The sequence below is a fragment of the Hemicordylus capensis genome, chromosome 15 (assembly GCF_027244095.1).
Source record: "Hemicordylus capensis ecotype Gifberg chromosome 15, rHemCap1.1.pri, whole genome shotgun sequence".
Classification (NCBI taxonomy): Eukaryota; Metazoa; Chordata; class Lepidosauria; order Squamata; family Cordylidae; genus Hemicordylus; species Hemicordylus capensis.
Window position 1 is genome coordinate 1,345,812 of NC_069671.1, and position 21,207 is coordinate 1,367,018.

General features: G+C 49.5%; 1 protein-coding gene across 3 annotated transcripts in view; it reads right to left on the reverse strand.

Annotated features, from left to right (window-relative positions):
• The window catches only part of BICDL1 (BICD family like cargo adaptor 1), a 69,806-nt gene extending 49,601 nt beyond the window's left edge, over window positions 1-20,205 (reverse strand). For 2 of the 3 annotated variants that reach the window (XR_008312481.1, XM_053279711.1), the window contains exons 1-2: window positions 19,730-20,205; window positions 3,878-4,093 (exon numbers count right to left, since the gene is read on the reverse strand). Coding sequence is in view for 2 of the 3 variants with exons in the window: in XM_053279711.1 (XP_053135686.1) it covers window positions 3,878-4,093; window positions 19,730-20,176 (663 nt within the window). In the remaining variant the exon portion in view is untranslated. Of the gene's footprint in view, window positions 1-3,877; window positions 4,094-8,376; window positions 8,678-19,729 lie in introns of those variants that run through there. The other variant, XM_053279712.1, reaches the window with a different exon arrangement.
• Window positions 20,206-21,207: the final 1,002 nt, after the last annotated feature.

Below are 21,207 nucleotides of genomic sequence, written 5' to 3' on the forward strand. Positions count from 1 at the left end.
GATACTGCAAGCAAGCCCATTTCCAGGCGGGGCTGCTTAGCACAACAGAGCCCTGCCTGAGGCCAAGTGCCCAATGGCACCTTTCCCCCCCCCCCCCTCCTCTTCCATGCCCCTGGAAACTGTGGCACTGCTTTCAAAACGGACCCTTGCAAGCTGTGGCAGAGGCCCATACTGGGGGCAATGAAGAGGGCTGGTGGCCAGCAGTCTCCTCGTCTTTCCTTGGGCTCCTGACAAGTTTTGCTACGCGCGTTCCTTGCAAGGCCAGCCAGGGTCAGGTCAGTCCCCGAGAGCTGCTTCAAAGGTGGCAGCAGAGAGCATCTTGCTGCTTTGCTAGCGTCCCCGATAACCTGCCTCGCCTCACCAAAGCCTCATGCAAACTCATTGCCCTTGTCTAGGTCTCTGTGAACCTGATGAGATTTGCTGGATGTCACTGCAGAGATGTCTCTGAACATCAGCAGAGCATTTTGGAGCCAGCCAGTGGTTAAGAGTGTTGGAATAGGACGGGGGAGACCCAAGTTCAATTTTTAATTTTATTTATTTACTTACTTACTTACATTTTATATCCCGCTCTTCCTCCAAGGAGCCCAGAGCGGTGTACTACATACTTCAGTTTCTCCTCACAACATGGCTGAACAGGGATTTGAACTCGGATCTCCCCGGTCCTAGTCCAGCACTCTAACTACTACACCATTCAGCCATGAAACTCACGGGGTGACTCTGGGCCAGTCGCATATCTCTCAGCCTCACCGACCTCACAGGGTTGTTGTGAGGACAAACATAACAATCTACACCGCTCTGGGCTCCTTGGAGGTAGAACGCGATATAAATGTAATAAATAAATAAAAATTAAAAATAACTAGAATGAGCAGATATGCAGCAATAGTAGGCAGCATGAGCACAAATTACAGTCACATATCATGGCGCAGTCCCAGATCTCTTTTTAAAAGTGATGGTCTGTTTTCAGCAGCTAAAGGGGCGGTGGCAGAACACAAGCTCTACACGCAGGATCAATCCCCAGCCGATCAAACGATCTTTGCCCCAGGGAGCCAATCACAGGCTGTGGCACGGACGCCTAGCTTCTAAAACGGCAGAGACACATTCGAGGAGGAGAAATGGTCTGGCCAGCTCTCTGTTAGCCGAGACAGCGATCTCACCCCTTCAGGTATCAAGGATGCTGGGAGAGTGGGAGGTCCTGAGGCATGTGGTTAAAAAGAAAATGCTGGACTTGATGGGCCCTGGTCAGATTCAGACAGGCAGCTCTTATGTCTAATGCCACCATTTAGTCAAGAACACAGTTCCAAAAGCCAAGTCGTCTTTCTGTAGGTGTTCAGAATGTCTATCAGCAAGTCAACACAGACAGTGCCAACACATTTCGCATCAGAGGAAGCCAGGCGGAACCACTTAGCTTTTTTAACTGGATATAGTCACGGTCTTACTTTGTGTCTGCTGTGTGTTGTTTTCCGTTGCGATTGGTGATGCATTGTTGGTTTTGAAGGGCTGGCTTGGTCATTGTCTTTTATTGTGAATTTTAACAACCTATCTATTCTGGCCCCAAGTCACTCTCCTTTCTGAATTAAAAACAACTAGCTGGGCCGGGCGCAAACCATTCTCCCCCTCCTTCCTACCCAACCGCCGCCATTTTCTTTCCCTCACCGCCTGCTGCTGCCATTTTCTTCCCCTGCCCGCCATCGCTGCTGCTTTCTTAATGGTGGTAGTTTTGTATAAGGGCATTATAATATCAGCATTTTTATTTTCAATTCCCTTCCTTATGATGCCTAGCATTGAATTTGCCTTTTTCACACCTGCCATGCATTGAATAGCTGTCTACCACAACCCCAAGATCCCTCTCCTGGGCAGTCACTGACAGTTCAAACCCCATCAGTGTATACGTGAAGTTAGGGTTTTTGCCCCAATATGCATTACTTTACACTTGCTAACACTGAACCTCATTTGCCATTTTGTTGCCCACTCCCCCAGTTTAGAGAGATCCTTTTGGAGCTCCTCACAATCAGTTCTGGATTCCATTAACCTACATAGTTTAGTGTCATCGGCGAATTTGGCCACTTCGCTGCTTACCCCAAATTCTAGATCATTTATGAATAAGTTAAAGAGTAATGGTCCCAGTACAGATCCCTGGGAGACCCCACTTACTTCCCTCCATTGTGGAAACTGCCACTTCATTCCTACCCTCCGTTTCCTGTCCCTCAACCAGTTACGAATCTGCACATGAACCTGTCCCCTTATCCCATGACGGCTAAGCTTACTCAAGACAAGAGCCTGTTCTATATGTTTAACAATTTTGTCTTTAAGTATGCTTTTCATCAATTTACCCAGCACAGACGCTGTTTCCCGGATTCCTCCTGGATCCCTTTTTGAAAATCAGAGTTACATTAGCTACTTTCTCATCTACTTTCTTAGTGCACCATTTACTTTCTCCTCTATGTGTGCTTGGTTGCCATTTGTCCCTATGGGGAAGGAGTAAAGTGCTCGAGGTCACAGCTGCAGCAAGGGCTAAAAACCCATTTCTGGCAGTCTAGCAGATGCTGCTAGACTACAACTCCCATCATCCCCAGCCGCAATGGTCAAGGCCATGGGGATGATGGAAGTTGTAGCCCAGCAGCATCTGGGGAACAAAGGCTGGACACCTCTGCGTTTTAGCATCACATGGGGGGGGGAGATGATTATCTCCTGTACATGTACAGCTGAGGGTTTAATATAACAAATCAGGAATGAGAGACTATTTCAGCATGCCGCAAGGAATACAGAACAGGCTCATCTGTACATAACACTCACAACATACAACATATGCCTGCACAGATTGGGGAACAAAAATGTCCAAGGCAAGAGCAAAATAAAGTAAAGTGTGCTGTCAGGTTGGTGTCATCTCCTGGCTCCCACAGAGCCCTGTGATTGTCTTTGGTAGAATACAGGAGGGGTTGACCATGGCCTCCTCACATGCAATATGAGATGATGATGCCTTTCAGCCTCTTCCTATATCGCTGCTACCCAATATCGTACTAGTGGGGATTCGAACCGTCAACCTTCTGCTTGTTAGTCAAGCATTTCCCTGCTGCGCCACTTAAGGCGATAAGAGCAATATAAGCAAGCAATAAGCCTAAGAAAGAAGCATTATGCTGGTATGTGACGACTGGAGTGTATTACTCTCTGGTCCTTCATCGACTTGTTTCCAAGCTCAATTCCAAGTCCTAGCATTAACCTTTAATGCCCTTAACAGCCTGGGAACCAGCTTGCCTCAGTGCCTGCCTCCCCTATACAGCGATTCACATCTGTGTCCCTGTGTACCACATCATGTCTGAACAGAACGAGAAGGCATTTCAGTGGCATGTAGCTTTTAGAGATCGCTGCAGTTGTAAGAGGCCATTGAAGTACCAACCTCTCTCCCTTTTCAGTTCCCCTGACAGCAGTGGGCCCTATGAAAACCAAGCCACACACTCAGTCCCTCTGCAACACCTCACAAGACAGCAGAGACAGACCACTAGGAGGATTTGCCAGGCCAAACCGGTTTGGGCCGTTTGTCCAGACGGGCAGCTCTGTTCAGAGGCACGACTAGGTCATCATCGGCAAGACCTTCTTGTGTTCACAGGCCACCTTCCCAGCCTAGAGAAAACCTCCAGGGTACTGTGAAGAAGAACTCCAAACTGAGCTCTGCGATCTGGCTTCTGCGAAGTTTAAGCAGGGCACATTTGGGAGGACAGTCTTACAGCGTTAAGCCCTGTTGCCGGCTGAGCTGAAGCAAGAGATGTGGCACCAGACAGAAGGGCAAAGGTGTCAGAGGAAACTCAGAGGGCTTAGGGACTGTTTGGACCACCACCTGGTTCTCCCCACCCCCACCCCCCCGTGTACCACAAGAACTCACCCTGCTGAGCTGATCCAAGAGTCTTTGGTTCTGTTCAGATAATTCCTGGACTGCCCGCGTCTTCTCTCGATCTGCTTCCCGGAGGTGAACCTGTTGCTTCTCCAGTTCATCCTGGAGCTGTTTCACGTCACTCTCCAGCTCAGATACTCTTCCTTCCCACTCCCCTTCTTTGTTCTCAAACCTTCTCCTGAGTTCATGTTTCTCTTGTTCCAGGTGCTGCATAAACAAAGGAGGATTTAAAAAGAAAGAAAGAAAAGAAAAGAAAATTAAAACCCAAAGTCATTATTTAGTTATTTATTATATTTGTATGTACATTGCCCCAAACCTCTGTCTCTGGGCAGTTTACAGCAACATAAAAGAGATTAAAATTAAAAACCTTAACACAATTTAAAACCACAATGCAGTTAAAAAGCTTGGGTGAATAAATGGTGTCTTTAGAAACTTTTTAAAAGTTGTCAGGGATGGGGAAGCTCTTATTTTAGCAGGGAGCGTCAATGTCATTGTTTCCTCAGATATGCCCTTTAAAACACACACACACACACACACACACACACACACACACACCCATTACTGATTCAGATTCTAGAAATAGGCAGTAATATAGTCTGCAAATGAACGGCAACGTAATCAGAAATAGATCTAGTTTGTTTTAATTAAGTCTTGTTTTAATTCACCCCTACTAACTGTGTAAAGAGGTGCCTTTTAACAACAACAAATATGTATATACCGCTTTTCAGCAAAAGGTTCCAAAGCCGTTTACATAGAGAAATAATAAATAAATAAGATGGCTCCCTGTCCCCAAAGGGCTCACAGTCTAAAAAGAAACATAAGCACCAGCAACAGTCACTGGAGGTCCTGTGCTGGGGGTGGATAGGGCCAGTTACTCTCTCCCTGCTCAATAAAGAGAACCACCACATTAAAGAGGTGCCTCTTTGCCCAGTTAGCCCAGTTTTAAAGTGGTGATTCTCTTCTGTGGGTTGGACAGACCCTGTCCAACCCAAGCACAGCATCTCTCTGGTGGCTGTTTATGATTCTTTTTAGACTGTGAGCCCTTTGGGACAAGAAACCATCTTATTTTTATTTTTTACTATTAGGCAAGGCCTGTCATTGACAAGGCAAAGTAATTTTGCATAGATTATACTGATAGGGTTTCTCTACTGAAGCAACCTGCCTAGGAAGCAGGAGGCTGTTGGTTTGAATCCAGCTGGTGTGTTTCCCAGAATATGGGGAACACCTATATCAGGCAGCAGCGATATAGGAAGGTGCTGAAAAGCATCATCTCATACTGCGTGGGAGATGGCAATGATCAATCCCTCCTGCATTCTACCAAAGACGTCCAGGCTTTTCTGCAGTCGACAGCAACAGACGACACAATCTTTCCTTTCCCCTCCACCCGCCCCCAGTCTGGCCTTCACTTACGTATCACCACCTCTCTCTGCCTACAAATCCCTCTTCAAAAGCCGTCTTTACCATAGAGCCTGTGGCTTATCTTTCCCTTGCTTTTCTTCCCCAAACATTTATAAGGCTATTGATTAAAGATACCACAGCAAATGCTTTAAAAATCATGTATTTGTCCTTGCACCCGAAATGAAACCCTGAAACATGTGTTATTAGATTTGCTTGCATTTGTCTTACTATGAATGCAAGAAAATCTGATAGCATATGATACACTAGACAAGCAATTTGCTGCAGAGCTCTGAGAACCCAACATCTGTTGGGGAGGAGAACTGGTCTTGCAGGCATGAATCCTTTTCTAAGGGCTGCATATGGATGGGTGGCTGCTGTAAGAGATTCCCCTGAGGGGATGGGTCTGTGGCTCAGCGGAAGAGCACCTTCTTTGCATGCAGGAGGTCCCAGGTTCGCTCCCAGGCTGGAAGCATTTCTAGGTAAGACTGGGAAAGACTCTGGCCTGAAAGCTTGGAGAAATGCTGCCAGTCAGCGTAGAGGATACTGAGCTAGACGGAATGGACCAATGGTCTGGCTGCGTGTAAGGGTGCCCCAGATCTCTGGTACTGCTGGTGTTGTGTTTGGAGGGACAGCTGCGGAGGAGCACCAACCACCAGCTTCCCCTGCAGCCTTTTAGCCGCTCTTCTGCTAACCTTGAAACGCTTTCTAGCTCTGTTTAGCAGCCAGGTACCTGAAGAGCTTGCCAGAGCCATCAATTTGCATGTAAAAGCACTAAATGCAAAGCCGTATGCAAAGTCCAAAATGCGAAGACCCAGCTCCCTTGAGAAGTCCATAACGCTGGGGAAAGTTGAAGGAAAGAGAAGAGGGCGACCAGCAGCAAAGTACCACTGAGAGACCTTCAAGGCCAAGTGGAAGACAGATCATCCTGGAGAGAATCGATCTCTCTATGTGGTCTGACAGCACTTAATCAATCAATTCCAGTCCTGGAGTAGAGCCGGGCCTAACACACAGACCGCAGCAAGAGCCCTGAAAAGCACTCGGCATATTCCCGATTCCACTCCACTGCCTTGCTCTTGCTCACTGCAACGCTTTCCCTTGGATTCTACACCCCACATGCAAGTCCCTGGATGGTTCACAATCTAAAAACACAACAAATTAAAACATTAACAGAATTAAAACTGGCTGTAATCCAGTCATATAACTGGGGATTATATGACTAACTCCTAATGCATAATATTTCTTCAAGGTTCAGGTTTGTCTACTAGTCTGGTGGCTACAAGCCACCTCCAGCCTCAGAGGCAAGATGCCTCTGAGTACCAGTTGCAGGGGGGCGGCAGCAGGAGAGAGGAGGGCCTGCCCTCCCCTCTGGCCTCCTGTGGGCTTCTCAAAGGCATCTGGTGGGCCACTGTGGGAAACAGGATGCTGGACTTAGATGGGCCTCCGTGGGCCTGATCCAGCAGCAAGGCTGTTCTTATGTCCAGGACATACTACCCTCTGATTGGGAAGCCCCTTCCCCAATGTCTCAACACCACAGAATGAAACCAAAATGAACCCAGCGATCAGTTCAGAGCCACTTTCCAGGAAACTCATATTGAACCTGAACCAAAAGTATTTTGGTTGCTCTGAATCCAAAGCAGAACTGAGCTGTGTGTCTGCATGTGTGTGCGCGCAAACACACACACACACCCCACCACCAGCACGACCCCTAACGGCTAGTTCAAAATAAGTTGTTCAGTCATCAGGCACTCAGCTTTTCATTGTAGGCTTAAATGCTGTATTTTTCTGTTTAATTTCTTAAAACCTTTAAAAACCCACAAGTAAAGCAGATTAAAAGAATGCAACGTTTCCCCCCTCGGTTATCTTTCTAGAAAGTTGTGCTGCAAGCAAAAGAGTTTGCTATTATTCTGCATGAGAGACACCTAAACACAGGAAGGTGCCATATTCAGAGTCCCATCACGGGTCTGTTGCTGACATCAAGCCAGCGTGGTGTAGTGGTGAGAGTGCTGGCCTAGGACCGGGGAGACCCGAGTTCAAACCCCCATTCAGCCATGAGACTAGCTGGGTGACTCTGGGCCAGTCACTTCTCCCTCAGCCTAACCTACTTGTGAGGAGAAACTTAAGTCTGTATTACACCGCTCTGGGCTCCTTGGAGGAAGAGCGGGATATAAAACATAATAAATAAACAAATAAATAAAATCAACTAGCAAGAGCTCTCCAGGGTTTCAGAGAGGGTGCCTTGCTCTGCCTTTGAGCTACCAGGGAATGAGCGCACAGCCTTCTGCCCATGAAAGACGAAAGGTAAAGTGTGACGTCAGTTTCGAGTCCTGGCGCCCCCAGAGCCCTGTGGTTGTCTCTGGTAGAATACAGGAGGGGTTTGCCATGGCCTCCTCCCGCGCAGCATGAGGTGATGCCTTCCAGCACCTTCCTCCATCGCGGCTGCCTGATATAGGAGCCTCCCATAGTCTGGGAAACACACCAGTGGGGATTCGAACCCACAGCCTCCTGCTCCCTAGCCTCCCAATGCACAGCTGCCTGCCATGCTCCTCTCCCTCCAGAAAACAAACCAAGCGGGGGGGGGGGTTGCTCCTCATTGTCTCTCTCTCTCTCTCTGCCTGCGCGCCTGACTTTGGAAAGGAACCCTGGAGAGGTGAACGACTCAGTCCTGTGAAAAATATTGGGGCAAGTATGAGGGGAAACCCGTGAGGGGAAACAGCCCAGAGACTTGCATTTTGGGGCAGTATACAAATGTGTTAAATATAAATAAAAACAAAACCAAAACCAAGCAAATCTCCCAGAATAGGAACCGAGGAAGCTGCCTCCCACCGAGGCAGACCCTTGGTCCATCCAGCTCAGGATTGTCTGCCCAGACTGGTAAACAAACCTCATCTACCTGCCGGGAGAAGCCGCCAGGGAGGGAACTTGAGTCTCCCGTGCAAATGCAAACCAGGGCAAACCCTGCTGAGCAGAGGGGGCAATGGAGACCAGCTCTCCTCCTCTGCTTCAGTCCAAGCTGGCAACCCTAAGTGTTACTCAGGGGTGAGGGGAATGGACTTTGCACCTGCGCAAAGGAGCATTTTTTCCTCGGGGCTCACCTCAGGTTTGGGCCCTGCCACAGCTGAGCCCTGACAGCCACACGACGCTCTGGGGAGGACGGCCATGGCCAGCCTCCTCTTACAGGTGCCCTCGCCCAAGCCAGTCAGGAAGCCCGGAGGCCTCCATGGCAGGTTCTGAGGGAAATTCGGAAGGATCTTTGCGGCGGGGGGGGGGGGGATGGGGAATGCATGTGTCCCCCCCACTCCACTGTGTGAGAATACACTTGTTTGCTTCAAAGTACTTAAAGGCTCTTAAAACACACTTGTCCACTCTAACTCCAAAGAGGATTGAGGAATAGCCCATGAACCTAAGTCCAGGGACCTCCTGTTCATTTACCTCATAAAGTTTGGGGCAGGGGTGTGGAACCCAAGGCTCTCCAACCAGAGAGGAGAGCGGGTCTGGTGGGAGCAGGCATGACTCGCCCCTTTAGCTAAGCAGGGTCTACCCTGGTTTGCATTTGAATGGGAGACAAGAAGTGTGAGCAGCAGTGTAAGATCTTCCCCTCAGGGAATGGAGCCACTCCGGGAAGAGCAGAAGGTTCCCAGTTCCCTCCCTGGCAGCATCTCCAAGATCGGGCTGAGAGAGATCCCTGCCTGCAACCTTGAAGAAGCCGCTGCCGGTCTGTGAAGACAATACTGAGCTAGATAGACCAATGGTCTGACTCAGTAGCAGGCAGCTTCCTATGTTCCTAACCATTTTATTTTATTTTATTTTATTTATTTCTCACTCTTGGTATACATTATGATTATTGTTTATTTATTTGATTTCTATGCTGCCCTTCCAAAAATGGCTCAACATGGTTATGTTTATCCTCACAAACACCCTGTGAGGTAGGCTAGGCTGAGAGAGACATGACTGGCCCAGAGTCACCCAGTGAACTTCATGGCTGAATGGGGATTTGAACTCGGGTCTTCCCGGTCCTAATCCAACCCTCTAACCACTACGCCATGCTGGCTCCTGAATGCCTGTCAGGGCTTCGACAAAAACATCACAGAAAGGCCACTAAGAACAGCACATCATAACTCTGCTGTGGCTACCCATTTATTGAGGTTGGGGATGATGGGAGTTGTAGTACAACAGCTGCTGGACACCCTGGTTTAGAGGTTTTTAGGCAGAAGCTCTTAGAATCAGAGCTTCTTGTCCCAATTATTTCCTTGTAAGGGGAAGAAGTCTCTCATCTTTACCTGGTGAGAAGGGCGTACACAAATACTTTTAAAAAAATGAATAAACTCTGTACGACTTGGCATTTCTGGCCAACAAGGCTAAGGGGTTCAAGTTTGGTAAAGGTTTCCCTTTTCCCACCACTATTTAGGACAGGGCTGGGCCAACTTGGCCCTTCAGCTGTTGGTGAACTACAACTCCCATCATCCCCACAGTGGCCAAAGTCCCTTGTGGTTGGGATGATGGGAGTTATAATCCACCAACAGCTGGGAACCCAAGTTTGGGAAGGCCTAATTTAGGAGGAGAGGGTGTGGGTAGCAACCAATTTATTCCATATAGAGCTATTCAAATTTATGGACTACAATCTTGGAGAAGCCGCTGCCAGTCTAAGACGACAATGCTGAGCTAGATGGACCAATGGTCTGACTCAGTATATGGCAGCTTCCTATGTGTCCCTATGTCCTCAATGCCAGGGTTGATTTTTTAATTTTTAGGCAAAATGAAAGCAGCACATTGAAAAAATCAAAGGAAATATAAGATTATCCCCATCCCACCCGACACATTTCTGCAAGTAAAATAACCAAAGAGTTTTTAAGTTACTCTCATGCAGTCAAAGGGTCTTCTATCTCCCAGTTTCTAAATTTATTACTAGGTACAAATGCTTACTGCATTTCACTAAGTTTAATTAGGCACTCACATAAATAAACCCAACTATTGCAGTCATAGAGATTATTTCTTGAAAAATGAATCTTGTTTAGAAGTCTGAACTGCCCAGTGGCATAACGGAGCTGGAGCCGTATAGAGGAAGATGTAATGTAATGAAAGAGTAAACCCAACCAAATGGTTACGCTTCTCCCTACAGGGTAGGGAACCAACCTCTCAGTCACTTGTACTAGTTCCACAAACCTTGGACTTTTAGTAATAGTATAATTACTATTAGACTGTAATAGTTCCACAGTGGCTGATTAGTTGCAATAGTGGCATAAACCTAAAATGTGTTAAAGCACGGCTTCCTGTGAGTTAGAATGATATACTACATATGTCTCTAGGGCAGCAAGTTTAAACTTTAAAACTGCAGTGCCATTTCAGATCTCAGTGGAGGGGGAAGCAAAGGTGGTCCCTTGAATATATGCAAGTGTGCCGTGGAGTCGGTGTCGACTCCTGGCGACCACGGAATACAGGAGGGGTTTAAACCCCTCCCGTATTCTAGCAAAGAACCACCGGGCTCTGTGGTCACCAGGAGTTGACATCGACTCGATGGCAGACTTTACCTTTAGCTCACCCACCTTTGCCATCTCCTGCGCAGGATGAGATGATGCCTTTCAGCACCTTCCTATATCGCTGCTGCCTGATAGAGATGTTTCCTATAGTCTGAGAAACAGACCAGTGGGGATTCGAACCAGCAACCTCTTGCTCCCTAGGCAAGTTACTTCCCCGCTGCACCATTAGGTGGCTCATATGCAAAACTAGACAGCCACATGCACTTTTTAGTAGACTTTGTTGTACTTAATTTGGGGGACGGGGCTGTAGCACTGCACACAGCCGTAGAGTATCTGCTTAGTATGCAGTCTCAGGTTCAATTTTCCAGCATCTACAGGTAGAGCTGAGAAAGATTCCTGTCTGAGAGTTGCTGCCAGTCCAAATAGACAGCCCTGAGCTAGATGGACCAATGATCTGACTCAGCAGATGGCAGCTTCCTTTTCCCTTTTCAGTTCCATAACTGCTGCAATGTTATCCACACGGATCAGAGAGTCACCCTTTTCTTAGGCAAAGGGGTTTGTGGTTTCCGTACGCATCTATATAGGCCCATCTAACAATATAACAACTATTCACTTAGTGAAACCAGCGGGTTGCAAGGAGGCAGTCAGAAGAAAGGTTTAAGAAGCAACTCACAGATTTATTTATTTTTTTAAGAGGAGGAGGAGGAGCAAGGAGGAAAGATATTTTGCAGGAAGATACGGGCCTTTAAGTTTAGCAGGGAGGAATTCAGTAAAATGGGGGGAACTCCTAAGATAGTTATTGGGGGGGTCTGCACCCCTGGTGAGTTGTCCAGAAACATAAGTGCTCTGGAAAAATTGTCACATGCAGACAGAAACATGTGAGCACACACAGAAGCCCCCCTGCGCTGTCTAAGCGGCACCTCAGCTATAAAATCTATTCACTTCCACTCAAAACAGCAATCCAGGGAGCATCTCACTGACTCAGTTTTATGAGCCGAAGCTATTACTCCTATCAGACGCTCCAGGATTAATTTTCCAAAGCGGGGGGCGGGGTGGGGGAGACACAGCAACACTGGGAAATCTCAATAGCTATGAAATAGAATTGCATTAAATTGCTGCCCATACTGCCCTTTTATTTATAATCACTCTTAAAAATCAATAAGCTGCCCGGTCTATAAGCAGCGTTTGCCAGGGATTTATAGATATTGTCAAAGTCAGAACTTTGGAGACCTCTAAGCGATGCTCTTAAAATATAGATTTGAGCTAGTCACAGAAATCAATCCACACAATTCAACAGCACACTTAGCTTAAATTTAGCCAATTTCCCCCTTTAAGTATACAGGGCATGCCCATATATTGGACAAAGGGAACATTTGTCCAGGACGCTGATAGTATAAAGAATTCAGCTGGGCCATGTTGCAGCTTCAGGAAGCCAGTTGCCAGGCAAGGGTAAAAAATAAAGCACTTGGCAGTTGACCAGAATCTCCGAGAGAGATTCCAGGAGGTCTTTAGACGTGCAAGGGACCAGCAACTGCGGAAGGCAGCTCTGAATGGCCAGACAAGGACTCACGGCGCCCACAGAGCCCTGTGGTTGTCTTGGGTCGAATACAGGAGGGGTTGACCATGGCCTCCTCCTGTGCAGTATGAGATGATGCCTTTCAGCATCTTCCTACATTGCTGCTACCCGATTTAGTACCAGTGGGGATTTGAACCAGCAACTTTCTGCTTGTCAGTCAAGCATTTCCCCACTGCACCACTTAAGTAAAAAAATTGGTATGTTTTGTTAGCTGCTGTAGAGCATTTTAGTTGAAAGATGAGTTACAAACTTTAATTTATTTTCTCTATGTTTGTTCACTGTTTTTATTGCAAGACATTAGGAGATTTACAACAGGGCCATTCCATTCCACCACCACCCGGTAAGCCTTCCTGCCAGCCCTCCCCATCCCAAACCTGCCTTCTCGCTCCCCCCCACCCATGCCGGCTGGGCAGAAGTGAGAGAGAAAAAGGAGAAATAGAGAGAAAGAACAAGAAGGAAGCTAAAGGAAGAGGACAGAAGAAAGGAAAGAGAAACCACACACTCACCCCTTTGTATGTAAGTAAAAAAAAAAACCCTCTCTTATTGTATGTAAAGCTTGAGGAAGTTATCCTGAACTTCTGACCCTTTATCTGATCTGTTTGCCTTGGCCAGGGCCAACTTTCCAACCTTTTATTGATATAAATACATATAGGAGCAGCCCTCCGGCAACAAATTAGTGGGGCCCCACCGGCAGGGTGATGGAAAGGCCCCCCTGCCAATACTGGAGCGCTCTTTCGGACTAGGGTTGCCATATCCCCCAGAATTTAGGGTAGCCCCCAGATTTTGCCTCCTCCACCTGGCTGCTAAATTCCACCCAGATTTACATGGATTTCAAATGCGCTGCCCTGATTTTACTCTGGATCCGATCACATGGGAGGGCAGAGAAGGAGGGGGAGTATACAAATCTGTCAAATAAAAATGCAAATTAGTCCCTGCATAATTTGCATAATATGCAGATTAGGCCACCTGGATTTGGGAAGCTTGAATATGGCAACCCTATTTCGGACCAAACCAACCCTTACAAGCTTTTCAAAGAAGCATCTCTCATCATAGGTAAAAGGTAAAGTGTGCCATGGAGTCAGTTTCAACTGCTGGCACCCACAGAGCCCTATGATTGTCTTTGGTAGAATACAGGAGGGGTTGACCATTGCCTCCTCCCGCGCAGTATGAGATGATGCCTTTCTGCATCTTCCTATATCACTGCTGCCCAACATAGTACCAGCGAGGATTCGATTCGAACGGCATCCTTCTGTTTGTTAGTCAGGCATTTCCCTGCTGCTCCACTTAAGGTGACTCCACGATATAGGTGTTTCCCATAGTCTGGGAAACATACCCACAGGGATTTGAACCAGCAACCTCTGGCTTGATAATCAAGTCATTTCCCCAGCCCTCACAAAACTTGGAAGCACAAGGAGAGAAGGAGAGGCTACTGGCAACCTGTCCCTCCACACCACTTGCAAAAAGCTTGCAAAGGCTGGTTTTTTGAAAGGGAGCTGGGCCCCACCAGGGTTTTGGGACAAGGCAGCATTCAGTGCATACCCTCAAGTGCCACACTATTTTGGGCCATCCCTGAATACATAAGGAAGTGGAGACTCTACTAGTGTTTATATATCATGAAGCTTGTCTATCCCATCACCATTGAAGTTCCACAGCAAACCCTAAGAGCATGTAACGGAAATGAAGCCTCCTAAGTTCGTACAAATGCACTTGCTCATGTTAATCCTTTGCTGCCTTTTCCTCCCCTCCCCTTGGTCAAATTTAGATTGTAAGCACCTCAGGGCAGAGATCTTTATTTTTATGTCACTCTGTAAAGTAGCATGTTCATTGATAGTAAGAGAAAATGTTATATAAATATTACACTATTAGTAATTTCAATCCTGCACCTCATCTCCAAAAACCAATGCAAAGAAGAGTTCAAAACTAAAAGGTGTATTAATAGAAGTAGTGACAATATCTGTCTATACAGCACTTTGGGGATTTCAAACCTCTTCATCCAAATTAGTGCAGTAACCAGTCAGTCATCAGATTTTATTCATCCACTGTTCACATCCACAGTCCAATAAACCACGGTCCTAGAACAGATATTAGTCAGCTCACACTAGTAGATGACCAGTGCTGAGCACAAGATTTTAAAAACATTGCCACTGACAGTTTAACAGAAGAGTCAGCCGCATTTATACAGAAAGCAGGTAAACATTCATCAAATCTCCCAGGCAATGCGCTAATCAATGGCAACATCACATTCTCCCTTGCACCTAAATAAAACCTACAATTTAAACAACAACAATTACAAATATTTATATACCGCTTTTCAACAAAAGTTTCCAAAGCAGTTTACATAGAGAAATAATAAATAAATAAAATAAATAAATAAATAAATAAATAAATAAATAAAGATGGCTCCCTGTCCCCAAAGGGCTCACACACAATCTAAGAAGAAACATAAGACAGACACCAGCAACAGTCACTGTTGCACTGTGCTGGGGATGGACAGAGCCAGTTACTCTCCCCCTGCTAAATAAAGAGAATCACCATGTCAAAAAGCTGCCTCTTTGCCAAGTTAGCAAAACAAAAGAAACAAACAAAAAAACAGAATATGAACCCAAATCCCAAGTCTCACCCAGACCCCATGGACAGAACCTTCTGGGACACTGTAATACCTTCAAGAAACTCAGCCTTCAAGAAACTCAGATGGCATAATATTGAACCTAACACACGAAGAAGCCGCCCTTCTGTAAATTATGAATTTTGCTAGGCACAGAAGGTACCCGAGGAGAGGATGAAGCAAAAACAACCAGTTCAGCTCCGCCCAGCTGCAGAAACTCAGTAATCCTTACAATAACCCTATAAAGTAGGTCAATATTTTCCTATTATAGATGGGCAGAAGCTGAGAAACAGTGGCTTGCTCAACATCATCTAGTACAGGGATTCGCAAACCTGGGTCCCCAGATGATGTTGGGCTACAGCTCCCATAGGCCATTGTAGCTGGGGATGATGGGAATTGTAGTCCAATATAATCTGGGGACCCAATCCGAGAACCCCTGTACTATGCAAAAGGATTATTATTCCATTAGCACTTCTGGGGAAAGGTGCAAACTGAGAAGCCATGCACCACATATTTTCACTGAAATACATTTGTGATGGACCATTGATCAGTGTAGCCGATAAATTTCTGGATTATTATGCACGTTGCAGATGGTGAAATTGACAGAGAAGATGTCCTCTGTCCCTTCAAAAAGAAGGCTATGCTAAATGTGCAGCAGGTAGATCAATTTGTCCAATACTCCATCACTCCTATGAAAACATAAAGGCTTTTCAATGGCTTCTTCCCGTTCCCTCTAGCAGTAAGGCTAGAGGTCAGGGAAAGCTTGTCTGGAGGATTTAATGCAGTCATTTCCAGGCATGAAAGAATTAAGGTCAGTTTATACAGAAGGAAAAAAATGATAAATCATAGTAGGGCTGACAGATGGAATTTTCAAGAATAAAGGACATTCTGGGCTTTTAGGACAAGAGATGCAGGCTGGGACAGGCAACACACACACACACACACACACACACACACACACACACACACACACGTTGTTTTGAAGAGGGGCTGTTACTTGTGATAGTAACATCCTACCATTACCTCCACTCAATATTTTTTTTTTGCGGGGGGTGAAAATTCAAATTTCGGTTTATTATTGCTTTGGCAGTGGGCCATATCATTAGAAAAGAATGCAAAAAACAAATTCCTGATTGAAAACCATTATGGAATATCACTTTTGCAACCGCATGGGTTTTCAGAAATTTTGCTCTGATCTTCACAGCCAGATGAAACCGGCTGGACCAGAGGCAAGAGTGGGACAAAAGGAGTGAGCATAAAGAGGCTGCATGTCTTGCCTCTCTCAAACCCCTTTCAAAACAATTCTCTGTCACCAGCCAGTCTCTCGAGGTCAGAATTAAAAGCAGATCCCAGGGATAAAAGAGTTGGCTTCCCATTCCTTCTACGTTCAGCGCAAACTCTTTGACCTTACCTTTACCTCTCTAGTATGCAGCACTGTCCCAACCCCACCCGGTCCTCTCCCCCAGCACAGCTGCAACTGTGAGGAGAGGAGAGCTGGTCTGGTGGGAGCAAGCATGACTTGTCCCCTTAGCTAAGCAGGGTCCACCCTGGCTGCATATGAATGGGAGACTACATGTGTGAGCACTGGAAAAGATTCCCCCTTAAGGGGATGGAGCCGCTCTGGGAAGAGCATCTAGGTTCCAAGTTCCCTCCCTGGCAGCATCTCCAAGAGTGGGCTGAGAGAAACTCCTGTCTACCTGCCACCTTGGAGAAGCCACTGCTGGTTTGTGTAGACAATACTGAGCTAGACAGAGCAATCGTCTGACTCAGTATATGGCAGCTTCCTATGTTCTATCTATGTTCTAACTCTGTCTCTCCTCCAGTCCCCACTGCCAAACACACATACCTGTGTTTCCAGGTATACTGGGACAACTCTGATTTACTAGGACAACTCTGAATTTAAGGTGATCCCCGCCCTTAAAAATACAGGTTATACAGTATCTACCTGAAAGGAAGACGACGCTGGATTTAAGATGACCCCCGATTTCTATCAACAATGAACTTGGGGCAGGGTGGGGGGAGGAACTAGACTTGGCTTCAGGTAAAGACAGTATTTCCTTGAAGTCTTGGGCTTAACTTCCACTGGCACAAGTTTGTTTATTTCTTGCATTTCTGTACTGCCTCATCCAAAGGCTCTGGGCAGTGTACAACATGAGACGCTTGTTCTCCCAGAGCAAACTTGCTGTAAACCGCCCAGAGACGTGAGTTTGGGGCGGTATGCAAATATGTTAATAAAATAAATAAATAAAATAATAAAACAGGATCCATGGGGCAGCCCCAATCTGGACAATGGCACCAGGGTTCCCATGCTGCAGTCCTGAAATGGCCCCCTTGCACCTGCTATTTACACACACACACACACACAGAGGGGACCAAACGATGTGATTCGCTCATGCTTCTCTGTAATGTACCCTGCACAGTGATGGTGCATAAATTCCTTTAATACAGGCTAGCAAGCATTCTCAGACCAATAAAATAAAATAAAATATTTTGATCATCCCCAAATCTAATACAAGGGCTAGTGGTCCTTATGAGACCCCAGCCCAGGGGGGCAGCAGCCATGCAGAATCCCAGTGAACTTTCACTCCTAAAGGAAAGAACCCAGGACATCAAAGAGACAAGAATGGCGTGAGGTAAGCAAGCTCACCCCGTTGTCCCTCAGGTCTGTCAATCAGCCTAAGCAGGATGCCACACAGCCATTCAAGACACGCTGGCTACTGGCCCAATCAGACTGCTTTCACAGCTAGGATAGGAGGGGCTAGAGACGGCGGATTATGCCTTGCCTACCAACTGCTTGTGCTTGCTTGGGGAGAAACAGAAGCTGCAAAATAAGTTATGAAACACGGGAAGTCCAGAGGACAAAGCGTAACTCCCGACAGCTGTTAACTGCAGCTGTGCCACCCAAACACCTCCTCCCATTTGCAAGAACTGTGGGGTGTGTGCAGGGGGTGGTAAGAGACATTACAGGGCTAACTGAGTAAGACCATGGGGGTTCCAAAATCCAGCAGGCCATTGTGGCAGGAGTGGTGGCAGTTGTATGCCAACAATATTGGGGCAACCCAAGTTGGGAATCGCTGGGTAGAGCACCAAAGACGAGATGGGGGAGAAAGAATGGCTTCTCCTTCCATGTTGTGCTCCTGATCCACAAACAGTGGTGTGCAATTGCACGTCAAAGGTTCGGGACTTCTTATCACTCTAGTCTTTTCTCAACTCTATGGGGCAGTCTGTTTCTAAGACGAAGAACCAAACCACCCCCACTTTAACTGCTCCTCTCTGCTAGCCAACTCTCTCTGCCAAATCTGCACTACCCACAAAATAATTCTTGCCCATCTGTTGTTGAAGACCACAGAGGAAACTGCCTTATACTGAATCAGACCATTAGCCCTTCTAGCGCCATATTGCCAACACAATATAGGTGACAACTTGGAGCCAGCTCCAGCTGTTGTTGGACTACAACTCCCATCATCCCTACTGGACACTGTGGGAGTCCCACAACAGCTGGAGGGCCAAGGCTGTGCACCCCTGACCTATACTGACCAGCACCGCTTTTCCGAGGCTTCAAGCAGGAATCTCCCCAAGCCTACCAGGAAGCTTTTCACACGGGGCTTTTGAAGCCCTTTCATTCACATGGAGGGGGTGCGTTCACATATGGGCTAGATTTACCCCGAACTCCCTGCAAGTTACTGGGGCGCAGTTCACACACAATTTGGGTTTTTCACTGCACGTTAGTGTGTAGTCCGATTTATATCCAGGGTAAACAAATCCACTCTTTGCAGCGGTTTTGGGGGACAACTTCGAGTTCGTGGTAAAGCCTCCCCGTATTTCCTGCTGTCACAGTAGAAGTCCCTGGAGATGCTGCCAGGGAAAGAAGAACCTGGGGCCTTCTGGGAAAGGGGCCCTGCAGAGGCTCCAGGGCCATTGGCTCAGCACAGGCACTCCTGCATAGGGTGCATGTGGCGTTCACAATGCAGGATGGTTTCATAACGTACCTAGCACAGGACGCTGGCACCAAAGAGATGTGATGTAGCAGTAGAAACAGTTTGGTAAGGGGCCTCGGGAAGGAGGCCGCCGCTCCACGGAAGAGCATCTGCTTGGTATGCAGAAGGCGCCCAACCAACACTCCGCTAGATGGCCTGACGGCCGCCTGACTCACTACCAGGCAACTCCCTACCTCCGGAAGCTGGCACTAGACTCAGCCTCCTCTTCTCCTGCTCCTTCTCCCAAGGCCTAGAAACACATCCTGCCGGCCACTCCAGCCCAGATCTCTTGGCACGAGTGCCAGAGGACACCGAGGTCCAGCTCCTCCTCCAGCTCGATCAGCTTTCTCCACAGCTCAGCTGAGCCAAGGCTGGCCGCCAGGCCTCCAGGCCCTACAGGGGATCCCCACCAGCAGGCTAAAGGTCAGCTCTCTAGCAGCAAGGTCCGGTTTTCAAGGCAGCCACCCTTGGCCAAATCCTTCCCCCAGACAGACCCCCATCCCCAACGGGAGACAACCCCAAGGCAACCAGGAGGCCATAAGCCTTGGCGTCTAGCCTGGACCCTTAGCCGAGCAGTCCTCCGCCTTAGGTCCCCAGATGTTGTTGGACTACAACTCCCATCATCACCTGGGGACGAAGTGTCTAACATCCCGAGCCCCAGAGAGAAGTGGGGCGGGAGGCCGGCTTGACGCCAGCTCCCCAGCCCTAAGAGCGAGGCCCTCTGCACATGCTCGGCAGCCACCGCCTCCACCCTATCCTCCCGGGTCTGGGCCAGCCCTCGCTCGCTCCCCCCGCCGCCGCCGCCCGGCTCACCTCCAGCTTGTCGGTCAGCTCCTGGTGCATGCGCTCGTACTGGCGGCTCATGTCCTGGTTGCGCTCCAGCAGCGCCTTCCCCAGCCGGGCGGCCAGCACCAGGTCCTTCTCCTTCTGCCGCATCAGCGCCAGCCACTCGGGGGGCTCCGGGGAGGCCGCCGCCGCCGCCGCCGCCGCCACCGGCTCCGGCTCCCCGCCGGGGGGCGCGTCCCCAGCGGCGGCCAGCAGGGCCAGCTCCTCCTCCAGCGCCAGCTCCAGCAGCTCGCTGCCGCCGGGACCGCCGCCTCCGCCCGCACTGGCGGCCGCTGGAGCCGGCGCTGCGGCGCTCCGGCTGTCCTTGGCCACCGCCGCCTGACCCGCCCCGCCCGGGCGCTCCAGGCAGCGGGCGCTGTCCAGCTCGGCCGGTGCTGAAGCGGGGCCCGCCAGGCCCAGGCAGGAGGCGGACATGGCCGGGCCCCGGGCCACTCCAGGCTGCGCGCCGGCGGAGCAGGCAGCCCGGAGCCCGCAGCGGGGGCCGCCCGCGTCTCTCCTCCTCCTCCGCCGCCGCCGCCGCCTCCTCCTCGCCGGGGCGCCCCGAGCGCAGCAAGAGAGCGCTGCGGCTGCCGGTGCCGCTGGTGGCGCTGCGCCTTGCGCGGGGGCCGCCGCTGCCTGCGCTGTCTAGCCGCCCCGCTGCTTCCGCCGCCGCTGCTGCTGCTGCTGCCGCCGCCCCCGCCTCCGGGCGCTCTCACAGCGAGCGGGGCGCTCCTCGGCGGGTGGAGCTGCGGCCGCCGGCGCCGCCTTGCAGAGCTGCTGCTGCCGCTGCTGCCCTTGCCCCATCTCCGCCGAGGCGCCTGCACCACATCACGCGGCCGCGGGGAGCTGGCGAGGCCGGCGGAGGCTGCGAGCGGCGCGGCGGCGGGCGAGCTCCGGCGGCGGCGGCCCCGCCCAGGGCCCCTGACGCCAGCAGCACCTGTTTGCCGGCCGGCGGCGCCGATTCGCTGCGCGCGGTAGCTCCACCGCCCGCCCGCCCGCCGCAGGTGCGGCCGCCTCCCGGCGCCTTAACCCGCTCCGCGCCTGGCGCCAGAGCGCTCCCTCGTCCGGGTCCCTGCGCAGTCTGCAGGGCTGCTGCCCGGAGCAGAGGTGGTTGGTTGGGGAGCCGCCTGGCCCCGAAGGCCCGTGGAGCGCCCCCCCCCCCCCCGCCCGCCAGTTCAGCATCATTTGTTAACAGGTAGGTTCTTGAGGAGGAGATGAAAGAGAGTTGGGGGGCCCTGGACCTTGGCCCCCCAAGTCCAGGGGGAAGAGCGCCTCTGGCCTAGAGTGCCTTTTCCCCGCAGGCGAGGCTGTGAGCCCAAGTACAGCCCCACTACTGGGGAGCAAAGGTGCCGCGAGGGTCACCCACAGGCCCTCATTAGCAGGGATCAGGGGTGCAGTTATCATTGAGCTGGTGGGTTCAAAGAGTGGGGCCCCCAGCTCCTGAGGGCCCCCCAGCTCCACCCATC